This window comes from Mustelus asterias, chromosome 27 (assembly GCF_964213995.1).
Source record: "Mustelus asterias chromosome 27, sMusAst1.hap1.1, whole genome shotgun sequence".
Taxonomy (NCBI): Eukaryota; Metazoa; Chordata; class Chondrichthyes; order Carcharhiniformes; family Triakidae; genus Mustelus; species Mustelus asterias.
Window position 1 is genome coordinate 40,555,395 of NC_135827.1, and position 17,714 is coordinate 40,573,108.

The following is a 17,714-nucleotide window of genomic DNA, read 5'->3' on the forward strand; positions in this document are numbered from 1 at the left end:
AGCTGTGCACGCGTTGCAGCTTAAAGGGACCAACTTGTACGTGGCCTGTACAAGAACATTTGGGTTGCTGTGTGGCGATGCAGTTTAAAGGAAACCTTGGCCTAGAATCCTCTGAGAACTGCATTCCTCCAATTGTGACCCCTTGTACATCCTTTGCTTACTTCTCCCCTCCAGCAATAGCCATGTGCTTTTATCTGTGTCGCCCTTGAGCTTTGGCGTTTCCACCCTAAATTTCTCTCATTGTTTTCAGATACTCCTTAAAATTGCCCTCATTTCCCAAGCTTTTAATCATCTGTCCTTCTATTTCCTTACGGCTTTTGGAGTCAAATTACATTTGGCAACAGTCCATGAAGTACCTTTTGAGTGTTTTGCAATGTTGCTGGTGTTATATTATTGCAAATTATTTATTTTGTAGGTTGTGCTGGTAGGCAGTATTTTTATGTTTTTAGTTGAATAACCCAGATAGTTTTGACTTTTCTGCTTACTTTACACAAAAGGTTCATCCAACCTTGTGGTATTTATATCTTTTCAGTTACATTTTCTCTTTTGTGTTCAGATCTTTTGTCTTTTTTCCACAGCAGGCTTCAGCTGAATATTCTATGTTCCTGTTTTGTTTACTTAAACTGATGTCTCATTCCTGTCATATGTTTGAGAAACTGGGGATTTATGTCCTCTGGTCTTAGGAGTGTTAGGACATTAAAGTTTTAAAGTTTATTTATTTATCAGTGTCACAAGTAGGCTTACATTAACACTGCAATGAAGTTACTGTGAAAATCCCCTAGTCGCCACACTCCGGCGCCTGCTCGGGTACACTGAGGGAGAATTTAGCATGGCCAATGCACCTAATCAGCATGTCTTTCGCTCTGTGGGAGGAAACCGGAGCACCCAGAGGAAACCCATGCAGACACAGAGAGAACGTGCAGACTCCACACAGACAGTGACCCAAAACGGGAATCAAACCCGGGTCCCTGGTGCTGAGAGGCAGCAGTGCTAACCACTGTGCCACCATGCTGCCCCATTGTGATGAAATAAGAAAAATAATGAATCCAGTAATGTATCCAAGGAGAGTGTCTGTGAGTGCAGAACCTCGGTGAAGTGGCTGCCATAGTGTAATCAATATTGTAGTGTACCAGCCAATCAGAGTTTGAGTTAAAATCCCACTTTTGTGAGGTTTTACGCAAAACAAAAGTTGTAAAAGTGAATTCAACAAATCTGGTAATTTCTGGTCTAGAATCAGGAAAATGGTCATGGAAGCCAGATTTTGTTTGAAACAAAACCCAACTGATTCAATAATGTTTTTTAGGGAAGGGAACCCAATGCTCCTACCTGGTCTGGCCTACATCTGAGTTCATCCCCATATTACCCAATTCTCTCTTAAATGTCTTTTGAGTAGTAGAGGTGAGCAGTAAATTCTACCCTGTCAATGCTGTCCATATCCCAAGAACAAATTCAACGTGTTTGGAACTGAAAACCGATGCACCAGAAATGGACAAGAATCAGAACCAGTTCCATCTGTCACCACTGAGATCAACTGGTTTCTTTAATGTGGGGCATTTCAGTGGAAATTCATCCCATACCTGCAGGAAGTTTCCTGATGGTACAGTATGTTACGGGGCTGTGTAGACCAGCACAAACCTCAGTATTCAGTTTCTGCACTAACACCCATCGAATCACAGAATCCCTATAGTGCAGAGGGAAGCCATTGAGTCATCTTACCCAAGCCCACCCCGCCCTATTCCCATAACCCCATGTATTTACCGCGCTAATCTCCCTAACCTACACATCCTGGGACTCCAAAGGGCAATTTAGCACGGCTAATCAACTTAACCTGCACATCTTTGGACAGTGGGAGAAAACCAGAGCACCCGGAAGAAACCCACGCAGACGCAGGGAGAATGTGCAGACTCGCACAGTGACCCAAGGCCGGAATTGAACCCAGGTCCCTGGCGCTGTGAGGCAGCGGGGCTAATCACTGTGCCACCATGCCGTCCCTGGATAAAGTATGGCTTTGGTGCTTGGGGGGGCGGGGGGAGGGATGGAATAAAATACTTTTCTGCAGTTTTAAGCAGTCTGGGAGAACAGAGGAATATTGTCCTAAAGCAGTGTTTTTAAAATAGCCACACAGGATGTGTTTACTTGATAGCACTGTACACCAACATGAATAGCCTGCACTGCTGGATAATCTCCTAAATCCTCCCATTCTGTTCCCTGAAGGTTACACATGTTACAGTACAGACTAAGCTCCCCTTGCATTTGACTGACTGCATAAGATAATGACCAGGATTTCACAGCCTCTCCATCACTGCAGCGACTTTGACCTCGTGTTGGACAGACTCCTTCCAGCATGGTGTGAGAAAACTTACTGTGATTCATCTGAAAATAACCAGTCACATCTGAGGAAGAAGCTTGCTATAATTATTGTAACATTGGTTTCTGAGCTAAGGCTGATCAGTGTCGCTTGCACTGAACACAAGCTGTCACATCTCTTGGTTACAATCTGAATGCTCACAGCAAAGCCTCCTAGTATACAGATCATCTGTTGCTCTCGAATCTAATATGGCTGTAATAGTGTTAAACAGAAGCTGCTTTAGTTACAGCAATCTCTTGGCAAGTCCAACAACCGGGTGTTGTGTTAATATGGTTCTGTACTGGAGCCTGTACCTGTAGTAAGGCCACCACAACTATCAATGATCACCTACTTAGGCCGGCACAGCGACACAGTGGTTAGCACTGCTGCCTCACAGCGCAAGGGACCCGGGTTCGATTCCCAGCTTGAGTCATTGTCTGTGTGGAATCTGCACATTCTCCCTGTGTCTGCGTGGGTTTCCTTCAGGTGCTCCGGTTTCCTCCCACCATCGGAAAGACGTGCAGGTTAGGTGCATTGGCCATACTAAATTCTCCCTCCGTGTACCCGAATGGGCGCCAGAGTGTGGCGAATAGTTGCAGTGTTAATGTAAGCTTGCTTGTGACACTAATAAATAAACTTTAAACTTTACTTCTCCGATGGGAGTGTGGCAGATCATCTGCGATGTTTTTCCACCTTTTGTGTCTGTTTTGTGTGTATTCCCATGGACTGTGGATTTCTAAATTGAGTGTTTGCGGCCCTCATGGCTCAGTTGGTGTAAGTGCTTTGTGGTTGGCCTTGGGATCTGTGCTAATCTGAAAGGGAATGTTGATTGGGAGGTCTACCAGTGCTGCCACTCTCTTTCATCAATGGTTTTGAAGGCAGTGCATTATGTGGGACACCTTACAATCCCTGTCTGCATGGCATACTTGTACCAGTTGAAGCCCCCAAATGTTCATTGGAAATGGCACTGGTCATCGGTATTCAGCCCTGATTGTTCACTCCCTCTAGGAGCCCATGTGTCTACTCCACGTGTCTTGGGCAAAGAAGACAGTTGTATATTCTGAGCTCGGTGCTGAATGGCTTCTTGACTTCCATTGTGATTGGGCAACACTTGCTTGCAATCTCTATTCACTGACATATCTCTCCTTCAGTGGCACCAAGTGGCACATGATGGATTAATCAAAATTGGAAAACCTGTTTCTGGATCTCTGGAGTCACTTTCCATCATGTGATTTTGTAAAAGTGATGCCTGACATCCAGCCAAGGCACTGTGTCTGATACCCTGCCTTATCCAACTGAGACCCTTTATCCAACCAAAGCACTGGGCGGAATTTTACGAGAATGGTTCTAAGCGTCCAGCTAGGATGAAAATGGGAGAATTGCTGACTTGGTTTTTTGGGCGCGTTTTCACACCCAATCTTATGTAATTAGACATTGAATAAATGGCCTAGACCATTTCTAGCTGATGCAGGCAGTGGGCTGGGCTTAATTCGCCAGCCAGCCTGTAGAGGGAGCTATTGCACATGCGCAGAGCTCTGATTCTGCGCAATTTCAGCAGCAGGGGTTTGACAGATCAAGAGAGAGCTGTCTCTCAACCTCCTCCCCCACCACCACAATCACGGGGGCCTGCAGCCGATTGGGAGCCCCACAATGCAGGGACATCTAGCCCCCGCCCCCACCGCCCAGACAGATCGTGCTACCCCCTCCCCCCAATCCGATCGCATCTGCAGAGTGGCAATGGGCTGCCCCTCACTCCCCGATTGGGCTGCCCTTTCAGGCCCCAACCCCTGGCATTTCCCGGTGGGCATTGCCAAGGTGGCACTGTCAAGCTGGTACTGCCCAAGGGGCATGCCCTCAGCCTCCCTGAGGAGCCTCAATGGCCTCTGGTTCCACCGTCGAGGCCAACACGACTGTTCCCCATTCATGGGGGGGGGGTGGGTAGGTGTTTTCTTCGCCGGAGAGAACCTTTCCCGGCGAGGCGATAAAGGCAAGTGAGGCCGGACGATTCAGCGCCGGGCTCACTAGTCACATGGAAATCAATATTTAAATAAATTTGCATAAACAAGAGCCGAGAAATCGGACGTGATCCTGATTTCCCGGCTCTCGCTCAATTCTATCAGCTCGATCGCCCATCGATGGGCAGGACAAGCCGGCAAAATCCCGGCCACTATGTCCGATACTCTGCCTTATCCAATATGAGATCCTTAACCTTATCCAATCAAGCCATCATCTCCATGACCCTGCCTTATCCAGTCAAGGCATTGGGCCAGATTCTCCAACCTCGCTTTCCGCCAGGATTCCCCCATTGCTCCAGTGAACGGAAATTTGAATGGCTAGAGAATTCCGGCCGTTGTCACCAAGACCCTGCCGTATCCAACCAAGGAATTGTGTCCAATACCCTGCCTTATGCAACTGAGACCCTTAACCTTATGGGGCAACATGGTGGCACGGTGGTTAGCATCGTTGCCTCACCGCTCCAGGGACCTGGGTTCGATTCCCGCCTTGGGTCACTGTGCGGAGTTTGCACGTTCTTCCCGTGTCTGCGTGGGTTTCCTCCAGGTGCTCCAGTTTCCATCCACACTCCAAAGATGTGCGGGTTAGGTTGGCTATGCTAAATTTCCCCTTACTGTCCCAGGATGTGTAGGTTAGAGGGATTAGCGGGGTAAATATGTGGGGTTACGGGGATAGGGCCTGGGTGGGATTGTTGTTGGTGCAGACCCGATGGGTCAAATGGCCTCCTTCTGCACTGTAGGGATTCTATGAAAACAAAGCATTATCTCCAAGACCCTGCCAAATACTCAGATCAGCTTTTCAACATTTATTTGGAGCTTGTCAAGATGGCTGCAGTCAGAATGGGGATTTCTAATTTGGCTTCAGGAAGCAGAAAGCTGCTTTACTGAGTGTCTATTTCTCACAGATGAGCAGCGATGAATGAGTTCATGTAACTAGCGAATAGTCTTTGGATGAAAGAGGTTTAGAGATCGAGCTGAAGAGAAGCATTGTAGCAACACTAAATGATTTTGACAGACTCTGGGAGACTTGTATGGGAGACTTATGATGGCATGTGAAGAAGAGTATTTGAAGCTAATGCAACTTTGTGTTGCATTCATGTCACACAAGTGCCAGACCATGACCATCTCCAACAAGAGAAAGTCAAAACATTTCCCCTTGATGTCCAGTGCCATTACCATCACTGAACTCCTCCACCATCAACATTATGGAGGTTATCATTGACCAGGAACAGAGCTGGACCAACTGTATAAATACTGTGGCTACAGGAGCAGTGCAGAGGCTGGGAATCCTGCAAGGGGAAATTCACCACCTGACTCCCCAAAGCCTATCTACTATCCACAAGACTTCAGTCAGGAGTGTGATGGAATACTCTCCATGGCTGGATGAGTGCAGCTCCAACGACACTCAAGAAAGTCAACATAGATTTTTAGGGGTATGAAGACAAGGCAGTGGGACTAGCTGAGTTGCAGAGAGCCAGCATGTACATGATGGACCAAATGGCCTCTTTCTGTGCTTTGTCCATTCATGACTTTATGACAGCATCTGAGACTAAGCAGCCCACTTGGTCAGCATACCATCTACCACCTTAAACATTCACTCCCTCCACCACTGGCACATTCAAGCAGCAGTTTGCACCTGCAGCAACTCACCACGGCTCCTTCATCAGCGCCTTCCAAACCTGCAGTATCTATCACCTAGAAGGACAAGGGCAGCAGACACTTGCGAACACCACCACCTTCAAGTTCTCCTCCAATCCACATACCATCCTGACTTGGAACCGTATCGCCATTTCTTCATCGTCGCTGGGTCAAAATCCTGGGAACTTCCTCACTTCCGGGAAGGTGTCTCAATACTGTAGAGGTTCAAAATTACACATCACTGGCACCTTCTCGAGGACAACTAGGAGTGGGCAATAAATTCTGGCCTTGCTTGCAACACCCACATCCTATGAATGAATAAAAGAAGATGCATATTGCTGAGACTGCAGGTGTAGAAACAATATGTGGATGTTTGACATTATCTGGAAGAAAATACTAAGATGGTGTGTTATGCGCAGTAATCAAGTGCGTTACAGAAGGAGAATCTGATGGCTAGGATGTGTGTGCTTGGCTGTTGGATAGTACCTCTGGCAGGTAATGGAGTGGGTTTCAGCTGGGAATGAAGTTTCACCTGGGAGGAAGGATGAAACTCAAAATCCATTGGCTGCCAAAATGAAACTGGTGACAGAATAACATCTGGCAGATTCTGGCAGAGAACTTGGAGCGTCTGTGACCAGTCTGGTAGTGGAAACAGATCGACTGCTACCAACCAGAGATAACAAATCGTGGAGAAGATTTTGATAATGTAGCGATTGGAGCACTCAGGATTGCTCACTAAGTGCTGCCCAATCACAAAATCACATCGAATAAAGTAGTTTTGGGTATTGCAAGCATGAGCTGGTTGAGTACAATCTGTCTCTGCCTATTACAAACAGCTGGAGGAATATATTGTTTGATTCAATCAGCCAATCATTGGGACATACAGTCAACCTACCTGACATTGCAACGGCACTGAATTCATGAATGACGTCATTGAATTGTGTGGTAGGCAGAACATTTTTTTTTGGATTGATAGCCGTGTGCTGTTAGTGGAAAGTACCACTTGCGTCACCACTGCAGTGTAGCAGTGTGAAAGGACTTGCTCAGTGCATTAGTACTAATCTAATAGAAATGAATAATGAGTATCCTATACTGAAGGACCTGGGGAAGGGGTCACGTATGGGATACAGTGATAATTGGTGCTCCCAGACTTGGCAAGTCACTCTTTTGATTAACAACCGGGGGAGGCAGTGACACAGCAGTATTCCCACAGGACTAGTAATCCAGAGACGCAGGGTAGTGCTTTGTGGACTCAAGTTCAAATCCTATCACGAGTGGTGGAATTTGAATTCAATAAAAACCTGGAATTAAAAGTATAATGATGACCATGAAGCCGTTGATTGCCGTAAAAACCCATCTGGTTCACTAATTTCCTTTAGGGAAAAATTTCCTCGGTCCTACATGTGACTCCGAACCCACACAAACGTCTCTCTGAAATGACCTAGCACGCCACTCCGTTCAAGAGCAGTTAGGGATGGACAATAAATGCTGGTCTAACCAGCGATGCCCGCATCCTGTGAAAGAATAAAGAAAAACCTGTCGCTTGTGTTTTAACTGCAAAATCGGTCTCCATAATTGTGTGCAGCCCAAAGGTTCACCAGACTGATTCCTGGGGTGGCAGGATTGTCGGAGGAGGAGAGGTTGGGTCGATTGGGCCTGTATTCACTGGAACTTAGAAGAATGAGAGGGGATCTCATTGAAACATATAAAATTCTGATAAGGCTGGACAGACTGGATGCAGGGATGTTGCTTCCTCTGGCTGAAGGATCTAGAACAAGGGGTCACAGTCTCCAGTTATGGGCGAGGCCATCTAACACTGAGATAAGGAGAGGCTTCTTCACTCGGGGGAGATGAATCTGTGGAATTCTCTATCACAGAAACTGCCATGCCGAGTTCTGGACTTGGGAAAGTAGCTCCTCAGCATCTACTCTGCCAAGACTGCGAAGAGTTTTATAGAAAAGCGATGAGTGAATAATGTTAGAAGTATTGCATCTGAGGCCTGAATCTTTTCAGTATCACTTGCATATCTAATATTTGTCTCATGCCAGTCTTGGATATACTGCTTCAGTGAAAGACAAGCTGCTGTCAACATCAGAAACTGCATTCCAGGTTCTGGACTGCCTGCCAGCTATATCAAGTGTGAAGTCTAGGGAGTGTATTTCATATCAACCAAAATACAACCAAATAACAAGGGTTGATTCAATTTCTTCTGAGTTCCTCAACTCAAAGATATAGTCTGAAGTCACATACCAGCCGACTCAAGAACAGCAGCTTCCCTGCTGCCATCAGACTTTTGAATGGACCTACCTATAGAGACATATAAGATAATGAAGGGGCTAGAGAGGGTAGAGGCAGAGAGATTCTTTCCACCTAGAAAGGAAACAAGAACTAGAGGACACAGTCTCAAAATAAGGGGGAATGAGTTTAGGACACAGTTGAGGAGGAACTTCTTCTCCCAGAGGGTAGTGAATCTCTGGAATTCTCTGCCCATTGAAGCAGTGGAGGCTACCTCGTTAAATATGTTTAAGTCACAGGTAGATAGATTTCTGATCAATCAGGGAATTAAGGGTTATGGGGAGCAGGCGGGTAAGTGGAACTAAACCACTATCAGATCAGCCATGATCTTATTGAATGGCGGGGCAGGCTCGAGGGGCTAGATGGCCTACTCCTGCTCCTATTTCTTATGTTCCTATGTTCTTACCTTATATTAGTTGATCTTTCTCTACACCCTAGCTATGACTGTAACATTACATTCTGCACCCTTTCCTTTCCTTCTCTATGAACTGTATGCTTTGTATAGTCAGCAAGAAACCATACTTTTCACTATCCCAATGCATGTGACAATAAGTCAAATCAAATCTTATCAGTTTATTGAAGTCTTATTCTCAAGCCATGATGTTGGGTCCCAGAGACAACCTGTTCAAAGGAGATGAAGACAAAATCCCGTGGCTGCTGGAATCTGAAATAAAAACGGAAAATGCTGGAAAATCTCAGCAGGCCTGACAACGTCTGTGGGGAGAGAATAGAGCCAACGTTTCGCAGGGTCATCCAGACTCAATGTTGGCTCTATTCTCTCTCCACACGTGCTGTCAGACCTGCAGTTCAAAGGGGATCTGTTTAGTCGGCCACCTTACTGTGTGCTCTGATAAAGAGCCTCTGTGTTAGAGGTAGAAATTAGGGAAAGATGGGGAGTGTTTTTTGCGAATGGTGAGTATAAGCGCCTTGTGCATCTGCTTTCAGTTGCAGTTTGCTGCATTGCAACATCTTCTGCAAAAATAATTTGTTAACTTGAGAAATGTAAAGATAGAAAATTGAGGAGAGTAAACACCATTGTCTTATTAAACTTGAATGGAATGATTTTTTTTCTAAAAGTTCCCAGCAGGTGTGGTTGGCATGAACAGAACATTCAGGAAGAGCAAGGGACAATAAAAAAGCCACACCCATTCAGATAGGGGAGGGGAGGAGTATGTCAGGCGAGGCCAGTTCTCCTCATTGGAAGTTTGGATCCCTGGGCTGTTGCACAAACAATCATTTCAACTTGAGCGAGTATCTAGCTGTAATCATTTTACTCACGCTTGCTCCCAGTAGTCTCAAGAGGTCATATTTATCCTCCAGCTAAGGTATAAATTGCATTTACAACAAAGAACAAAGAAATATTACAGCACAAGAACACGCCCTTCGGCCCTCCAAGCCTGTAATTGACTCTTCCACCCTGGGAAAAAGCTTCTGACTATCCACTCTGTCCATGCCCCTCATAATCTTGTAGACTTCTATCAGGTCGTCCCTCAACCTCCATCGTTCCAGTGGGAACAAACTAAGTTTCTCCAACCTCTCCTCATAGCTAATGCCTTCCATACCAGGCAACATTCTAGCAGCTACTCTCAATCCAAGGACCTTTATTAAGTTGAGATGTCTGTTTCAGTGGTTGTTTTACCAGACACACTAACATCACCAGAAATTGCGTTAAATATTAGTCTCCGTCCAGCCAAAGATTTTCACCCATTCTGGAGGACTGAAAAAAAAAAGTCGCCAGCGCCACCTGGGAATATTTTTTTATTTTGCTTCCATATTCTTAAACAAAGGCCCCCTTGGAGATGTTGAAACACAGGTATCTGATGCCAATACATCCATTCCAGAAAGCACACACCTATACCAGGAAAAGGAATGGTCTGACCCATGCACACATGCATATCCACCTCCAGATGGGCAACTGCAAGTCTACCCTCTTGTGTCATATTTGAAAGTCTCTTGCAGAGATTTGTTTTGAATTGATGGTTATGTTTATATCCTCTCATCAGAAATGATTTTCTTTGACAACATCATATAATTGGAATCGGGCGAGAGAAAATTGGTGTGTGCGTGCATGTGCGCTAAAGACCTGCTGTGTAGTTTGGATGATTTACTGTAGAGGCTGTACTGTATGTAAGATCAAATTTACCCACTCATTTGCAGTCAGTTCTGAGGAACACATTTGACCCATCAAGCCTGCGTTGCCATTCAGTTAGAGCATGGCTGATCATCTATCTCGACACATGGGAGATGGTGGTGTAGTGGCATTTTCACTGGAATAGTAATCCAGAGACCCAGGCTAATGCTTTGGGGACCCAGGTTTAAATCTCTCTGTGGCAAATGGTAAAATTTGAATTCAATAAAAATCTGGAATTAAAAGTCCAGTGATGACCATGAAACCATTATCGATTGTTGTAAAAGCCAATCTGGTTCACTAATGTCCTTTAGGCAAGGAAATCTGCCAACATTACCTGGTCTGGTCTACATGTGACCCCAAATCACTCTGAAATGGCAAGACAAAGACACTCCGTTCAGGAGCAATTTGGGATGGGCAATGAATGTTTGCCCAGTCAGTGGTACCTATGTCACATGAATGATTTTTAAAAAAAATCTGGTTGCTGATGCTATCTCCATATCCCTTGATGTCACTAATATCCTGAACTCTAATTGATTTCAGTCTTAGTGATTGAACTTTCACAGGTATCTGGGGTAGAGAATTCCAAAGGTTCACCACCCTGAGTGAAGACATTTCTCCTCATCTCAGTCTGCCCCCCTTATCCTGAGACTGTGCCCCTTGGTTCTAGATTCTTAAGCCAGGGGAAGCATCCAATCTACATCTACACCTGTAAAAACTCAGAATGTTTCAATGAGATGCCCTCTCATTCTTTAAAAAAAACTCTAGAGAATACAGGCCCAGGTTTCTGCTCAGCGACTCTGCGCTGTCGTGTGTCATGAAGGCCGCCTTGGAGAACGCTTACCCGAAGATCAGACGCCGAATGCCCGTGACCGCTGAAGTGCTCCCCAACAGGAAGAGAACAGTCTTGCCTGGTGATTGTCGAGCGGTGTTCATTCATCCGTTGTCGTAGCGTCTTTGTTGATGCTGCCATATTTTAAAAACTCGTTTGCAATTAAGAGTTTCATAGACGGTAAGAGATTACATTCACATAATTGCAGGTGAAGGTGATTGAAAGCAGATCTGTGCATGTGTAGTGTATCTGGCCAGTACATGCCTGAAGTCTGAATCAGCGCTGGAGCGCACACACACAAACCAGAATGGCACTGGTCCAAGCTGTAAAATTAGTCCAGCTTGCGAAGCCAATCCGTGTAACTTCTGGAAAATCAGTATTTTAGTCAGTAATTGGATTAGTGAGTTTAAGTATTTAGGCCCGGCACTATGAGGGTCTCCTACTGTGGGTTGTAATAAGGAAACTCTTGGCATGAAAAGTGATGAAGAATTACTTGGAAACACGGAAAAATAGCAACGTAGCTCCAAAAATAGACTTAGCCAGAATTTTATGGCAGGGGAATGGATTCAAAATCGCATTGACAGTGGCGGGACCGGAAGATTCCAACGGTGGGCTGCCTCTATCTGCCACGACGCACATCGGAGAATTCTCCCCGTCGTGGCGGATAGAGGCAGCCTCTGGTGTTGATGTGAGTATTACATTTCTGGGCTCCAAGGTGGACTGAGGGCTAATTAATGTGATATACCCGAAAGGACTTGTTGCATATGAACAGGAAGGTTGATTTTCATGGAATATCTGGTTAGCCTGCTGTCCGGCATGTAGCTCTTGAATTATCTACTTGGAAGCACTGCACCTTTCTGATGAAACCACTCTGATACCGCCAGAAACTGCAGGTGACGTATAATACACTGAATAAAATGGAATGGAAGGACAAGGCTGATGTTGCATTGCTTTATATCCATGTTGCTTCATCTGTGGGTACTCGCTGAAACAGAGTGGATCTTAGCAGAAATTTGATCATGTGCATTAAGCAAGCACAGCTGTGTAGAGTGATTTGGTGACGTTTTGGGGTGTAATATCTCATTTGATGTCTGGTTAGATGAATAAATATTCAGTGACTACTAATCTGCAGCTGAATTGATTCAACTGAGGGGTTTTTGAATCACATGGACAATCAGTAGGAAATAGTTATTTCTGTGTTTCTGGTCATTTGGCTTTTTCAGGCTGGTTGCAAGGGAGTGTCATTGGAAACAGTTCTGCGGGAACCTATTCTAAACCTCTGTGCTCACTCGAGAATGGAAGTTTATTCCCAGGCCAGAACGTAATGCTATATGTAAAACAGCACCTGTATTGTCATTTGAAAGACAGGTTTTGCAAGCTAGTTGCTGAAATAGGAATATTTGCACAATGTTTCTTACACTAGTGCTGTCTATTTTACCTCTGTTGGGATAATGTGTCTCATACTCTATCCCATACCCCTCAAACAAGAGTTGTGAATGACATTTTGTAAACTGATTATCTCATGATGGCAAGTTCCTTGCTGAGTGACACTGCCGTTTCTTCAGTGAGAAAGATTTGTGGCTTTAAACTCTTTTCAAGGCCGAGCCATTAGTGTGATATTTCAATGAATACAGCGCTGTCCAAGATACTGTCCATTGATTGAAACTGCCTATCTGCGCTGTAGCACTCTTGAAGAGGAGCTGCCAAGTTTTTCCAGTGTCCTGGCCAACGTTCATCCCTCAACCAACACCACCAAAAACAGAATACTTGAGCCTTTGTTTCTAATGGTGGGATTTGCTTGTGATTCAAGCCGGTTTTTCTCAATAACAACAGTGATTATTTCATGGCACATCATTGGCTGTGAGGTACTTCAGGACTTCCCCAGGATGTGAAAGGTGATAAATAAATGCAGGTTCTTTTACCTGTGTTACAATGATTTGAACAGTGTACATGCAATGTGTTTGATCATACACGTGGCTGATTTCTAACAAGAAAATGTTGTTTTAGTTTTTCAGGCTCAAACAGTGACTGTGGATGACAGCGTGTCTGGATTTGTTGGAACCGATGTGATTTTGCGATGCACCTTCACAAACAACAATCCGAACATCAAAATCACTCAGGTGACGTGGCAAAAGGCAACCAATGGGTCAAAGCAAAACATTGCTATTTTTCATCCCACAATGGGGCTCTCTGTCTTGCCTCCATATGAAAAAAGAGTGTCTTTCAAGAAGCCATCCCTGGATGATGCCACAATCAAACTGTCCAGCTTAGAGTTGTTGGATGAAGGTGTGTACATCTGTGAATTTGCAACCTTTCCGACTGGAAACCGAGAGAGTCAAGTTAACCTCACAGTCTTCGGTAAGTGCCTGTGTAACGAAATGTGAATAATAGTGTGTGTGGAATTACAGGTATGTTACTGCCCTAGCAATCCAGAAGCCTTGACTAACAACCCCAAGATCAAGAGTTGAAGTCCCACACTGAATGCTTGAGAATTTCAATTCTGTTTTTAAAAAGGAAGCTGGAATCAATAAAAGTGAGCATGAAATTCTCTGAAGTAAAAAGAAAAAAATACTCACTAATGCTCTTTTAGAAAAGAGAACCTGCAGTTTTAAACCTGGTCTGAGTGGCACCAGCCCTGTGCCAGTCTGGTTTCCTCTTAACTGCTCTCAAATGCCAAAGTCTCAAAAGTATTCCTTCTAGAATCATAGAATCAACGGCACAGAACAGGCCTTTCGGCCCAAAGTGGTCCATGCCGACTAAAATGCCCATCTAAGCTAACCCCATTTGCCTGCATTTGGCCCATATCCCTCTAAACCTTTCCTATCCATGTATCTGTCCAAATGCCTTTTAAATGTTGTCAATGTCCCCGCCTCAACCACTTCCTGCGGCAGCTCATTCCACATGCATACCGCCCTCTGTAGAAAAAAAGTTGCTGCTCAGGTTCCCATTAATTATTTTCTCTCTTCATTTAAACTTATGCCCTCTAGTTCTCAATTCCCCATCCCTGGGAAAAAGACTGAGCATATTCACCCTACCCATGCCTCTCATGATCTTCTACACCTCTATCAGATCAGCCCTCCGTCTCCTACCCTCTGAAGAAAAAAGCCCTAGCCTGTCCAATCTCTCCCTGTAATTCAGTTCCTTGAGTCCTGGCAACATCCTTCTAAATCTCTTCTGCACTTTCTCCCGTTTAATAACATCTTTCCTATAGCAAGGCGACCAAAACTGAACACAATACTCCAGTTGCGGCCTCACCAACGTCCTGTACAACTGCAACATAACTTCCCAACTTCTGTACCCAATGCCTTGACTGATGAAGGCCAGCATGCCAAAAGCTTCTCCACTGCCCTATCTACCTGTGACTCCACCTTTAGAGAACTGTGCAGCTGAACTCCAAAGTCCCTCTGTTCCATGTTACTCCCTAAGGTCCTACCATTCACCATGAAAGTCCGACCTTGATTTGACTTTCCAAAATGCAACACCTCACACTTATCTGGATGGTGCATTTCTGAATGGAGGGCTGTGACAAGTGGCGTTCCTCAGGGATCAGTGCTGGGACCTTTGCTGATCGGAGTATATATAAATGCACTTGGAATATAGTGTTCAATTCTGGTCGCCACACTACCAGAAGGATGTGGAGGCTTTGGAGAGGGTACAGAAAAGATTTACCAGGATGTTGCCTGGCATGGAGGGCATTAGCTATGAGGAGAGGTTGGAGAAATTTGGTTTGTTCTCACTGGAACGACGAAGGTTGAGGGGCGACCTGATAGAAGTCTACAAGACTATGAGGAGCATGGACAGAGTGGATAGTCAGAAGCTTTTTCCCAGGGTGGAAGAGTCAATTACTAGGGGGCATAGGTTTAAGGTGCGAGGGGCAAGATTTAAAGGAGATGTATGAGGCAGGTTTTGTACACAGAAGGTGGTGGGTGCCTGGAACTCTCTGCCGGGAAAGGTAGTGGAAGCAGATATGATAGTGAGTTTTAAGAGGCGTCTGGACAAATACATGAATTGGATGGGAGTAGAGGGATATGGTCCCTGGAATGGTAGGGGGTTTTAGTTCAGTCGGACAGCATGTTCGGTGCGGGCTTGGAGGGCCGAAGGGCCTGTTCCTGTGCTGCAATTTTCTTTGTTCTTTGTTTGAACTCCATTTGCCATTTCTCAGCCCACTTCCCCAGCTGATCAAGAATCTGCTGCAGTTTTTGATAACCTTCTTCACTGTCTACAATACCACCTATTTTAGTGTCATCTGCAAACTTACTGATCATGCCTTTTACATTCTCATCCAAATTGTTGATATAGATAACAAACAGCAATGGGCCCAGCACTGACCCCTGAGGCACACCACTAGTCACAGACCTCCAGTCCGACAAGCATCCTTCCACCACTACTCTCTGCTTCCTACCATCAAGCCAATTGTATATCCAATTTGCAGCTCTCCCTGAATTCCATGTGTTCTAACCTTTCAGAGCAGCCTACAATGTGGAACTTTATCAAAAGCCTTCCTGAAGTCCATATAGACTACATCTACCGCCCTGCCCTCATCAACCTTCCTGGTCACTTCATCAAAGAACTCTAACAAATTTCTAAGGCATGATCTCCCACACACAAAGCCATGCTGACAGCTCCTAATCAAATCCTGTCTTTCCAAATGCCTGTATATCTTATCCCTCAGAATTCTCTCTAGTAACTTACCCACCACAGATGTTAGGCTTACCAGTCTAAATTCCCACGTTTTTCTTAAATAAGAGCACAGCATTTACTACCCGCCAGTCGTCTGATACCTCACCCATGGTTAACGATGATGCCAATATCTCAGCCAGGGCTGATCAAGAGTTGCATGAATACTGAGACCCACTCTTAGCAGAATTGATTCAATTGAAATGCCAATAGTTCTTGATCTGACTTTGCAATAGAAACAGATAAATGTGTTCTTCAACTCATTGATTCATAGAGTTGGTCTACGATGCGGCACATTGGTGTACAGAGCGCATCTGTAACCTCATACATTGGTGTACAGAGCGCATCTATAACCTCATACAACTACCACAAATACAGCATCCAAATGCATATATGTGTATCTACCAGGGGCTATGCTAAACACGCATGCATGAAATGTATAGCACCAAAAACAGGCCATTTGGCCCAACCAAGTCACGCCAACATTTATGTTTTACTCGAGCCTCCTTCCATCCCTCCTCTTAAAATCCCATCAACACACCTTTCTATTCTTTTCTCACATGCTCAATCTAGTCTCTTCTTAAATGCATTGATGCTATTTGTCCACTCCCTGTAGTAGCCAGTTCCATGTTCTGACTAAAGAAGTTTTTCCTCAATTCCCTATTGGATTTTATTAGTGACCATTTTCTATAGTTCCAGCACCTGCCTTGGAGCTCCTCAAAATCCGTTCTAGATCATCTTCGCTGTGTATAATTATTTTGCTGAGCTTGGAGTTTTTACGATGAAATGTGAAGAAAGTCACTTGGTTGTTACAGGGCTTGGGTACTATTCAAAAAAAGAGCCATGCTGTTGAAGATTTACATCTTGCACTCATCAGGGCAAGCACAAGAATTTAAAATTTCAAAGGGAGTAACAATCTTCAACTGCATGAGAAAAGGGGGGTTGATTCCTTGGCAAGTTGGCTCTGGTCAAAGCATTGTTATAGAGAGTGCGCCAGGGAACTATGGTCCCCAACACTTTGTTTAATTCAAAAAAAGGCACAATGCCTGAATATATTCCTTTTGCCTCCACAGCAGCACCTTGACCATTCAGAATTGACTTGCCAAACAATCAACACCTTTTCTCATGCAGTATAAACTGTTGATTCCTTTAAAATTTGGTATTCTTAAGTCTGTCCTGATGAGTACAAGATTAAAAGCTTTGACAGCATGTCCCTTTCTCTCTGCAATATTCAAAATGTGAAAATATTGCTATTTGGAGCTAGGTTTAGTAATGAGTTGTGTGCAATGACCTGTACTGTATTCAGTGACTCGGAATAAATATCAGGCCTGAGCACTGAGAAAGAGATCATTTATGATTTGTTGGATTTATGCACAATTAGGCATTCAATAACTGTTTAATTGTCGCCCATTAACATAAAACAAGACAGTTCCAGAGTCATTTCCCCCATACCGCAATAATCCAGGATAGGAACATCTATAATAGTAAGAAAGCACTATGAATACTCAGCAGGTTGGGCAGTATCAATGGAGAGAGAAACAAAGTTAGAGGTGACCTTCCATCAGAACTTTTACTTTAGTATAGAAATATCTGAAACTGGAGCATGCCAATAATTGGATACCCGCATGTAATACCCACCATTTAATACCCAAGTGTCACATTAGCATGAAAATTGCTCTCAAATGTACATGGCAGCATTGAATCAGAACATTGATACTGACAAGGATATCCACGCTGATAGTCTACTTACAAAGTGAACTTTTCTGTAACACCCGAGTGTCAGTC

At 44.5% G+C, this 17,714-nt stretch overlaps 1 protein-coding gene across 1 annotated transcript in view; it reads left to right on the forward strand.

Annotated features, from left to right (window-relative positions):
* nectin1b (nectin cell adhesion molecule 1b) overlaps nucleotides 1–17,714 on the forward strand; it is a 224,407-nt gene that overhangs the window by 109,931 nt on the left and 96,762 nt on the right. Inside the window, exon 2 of the mRNA XM_078199104.1 lies at nucleotides 13,260–13,610. Coding sequence (XP_078055230.1) covers nucleotides 13,260–13,610 — 351 coding nt within the window. The remainder of the gene's footprint in view (nucleotides 1–13,259; nucleotides 13,611–17,714) is intronic.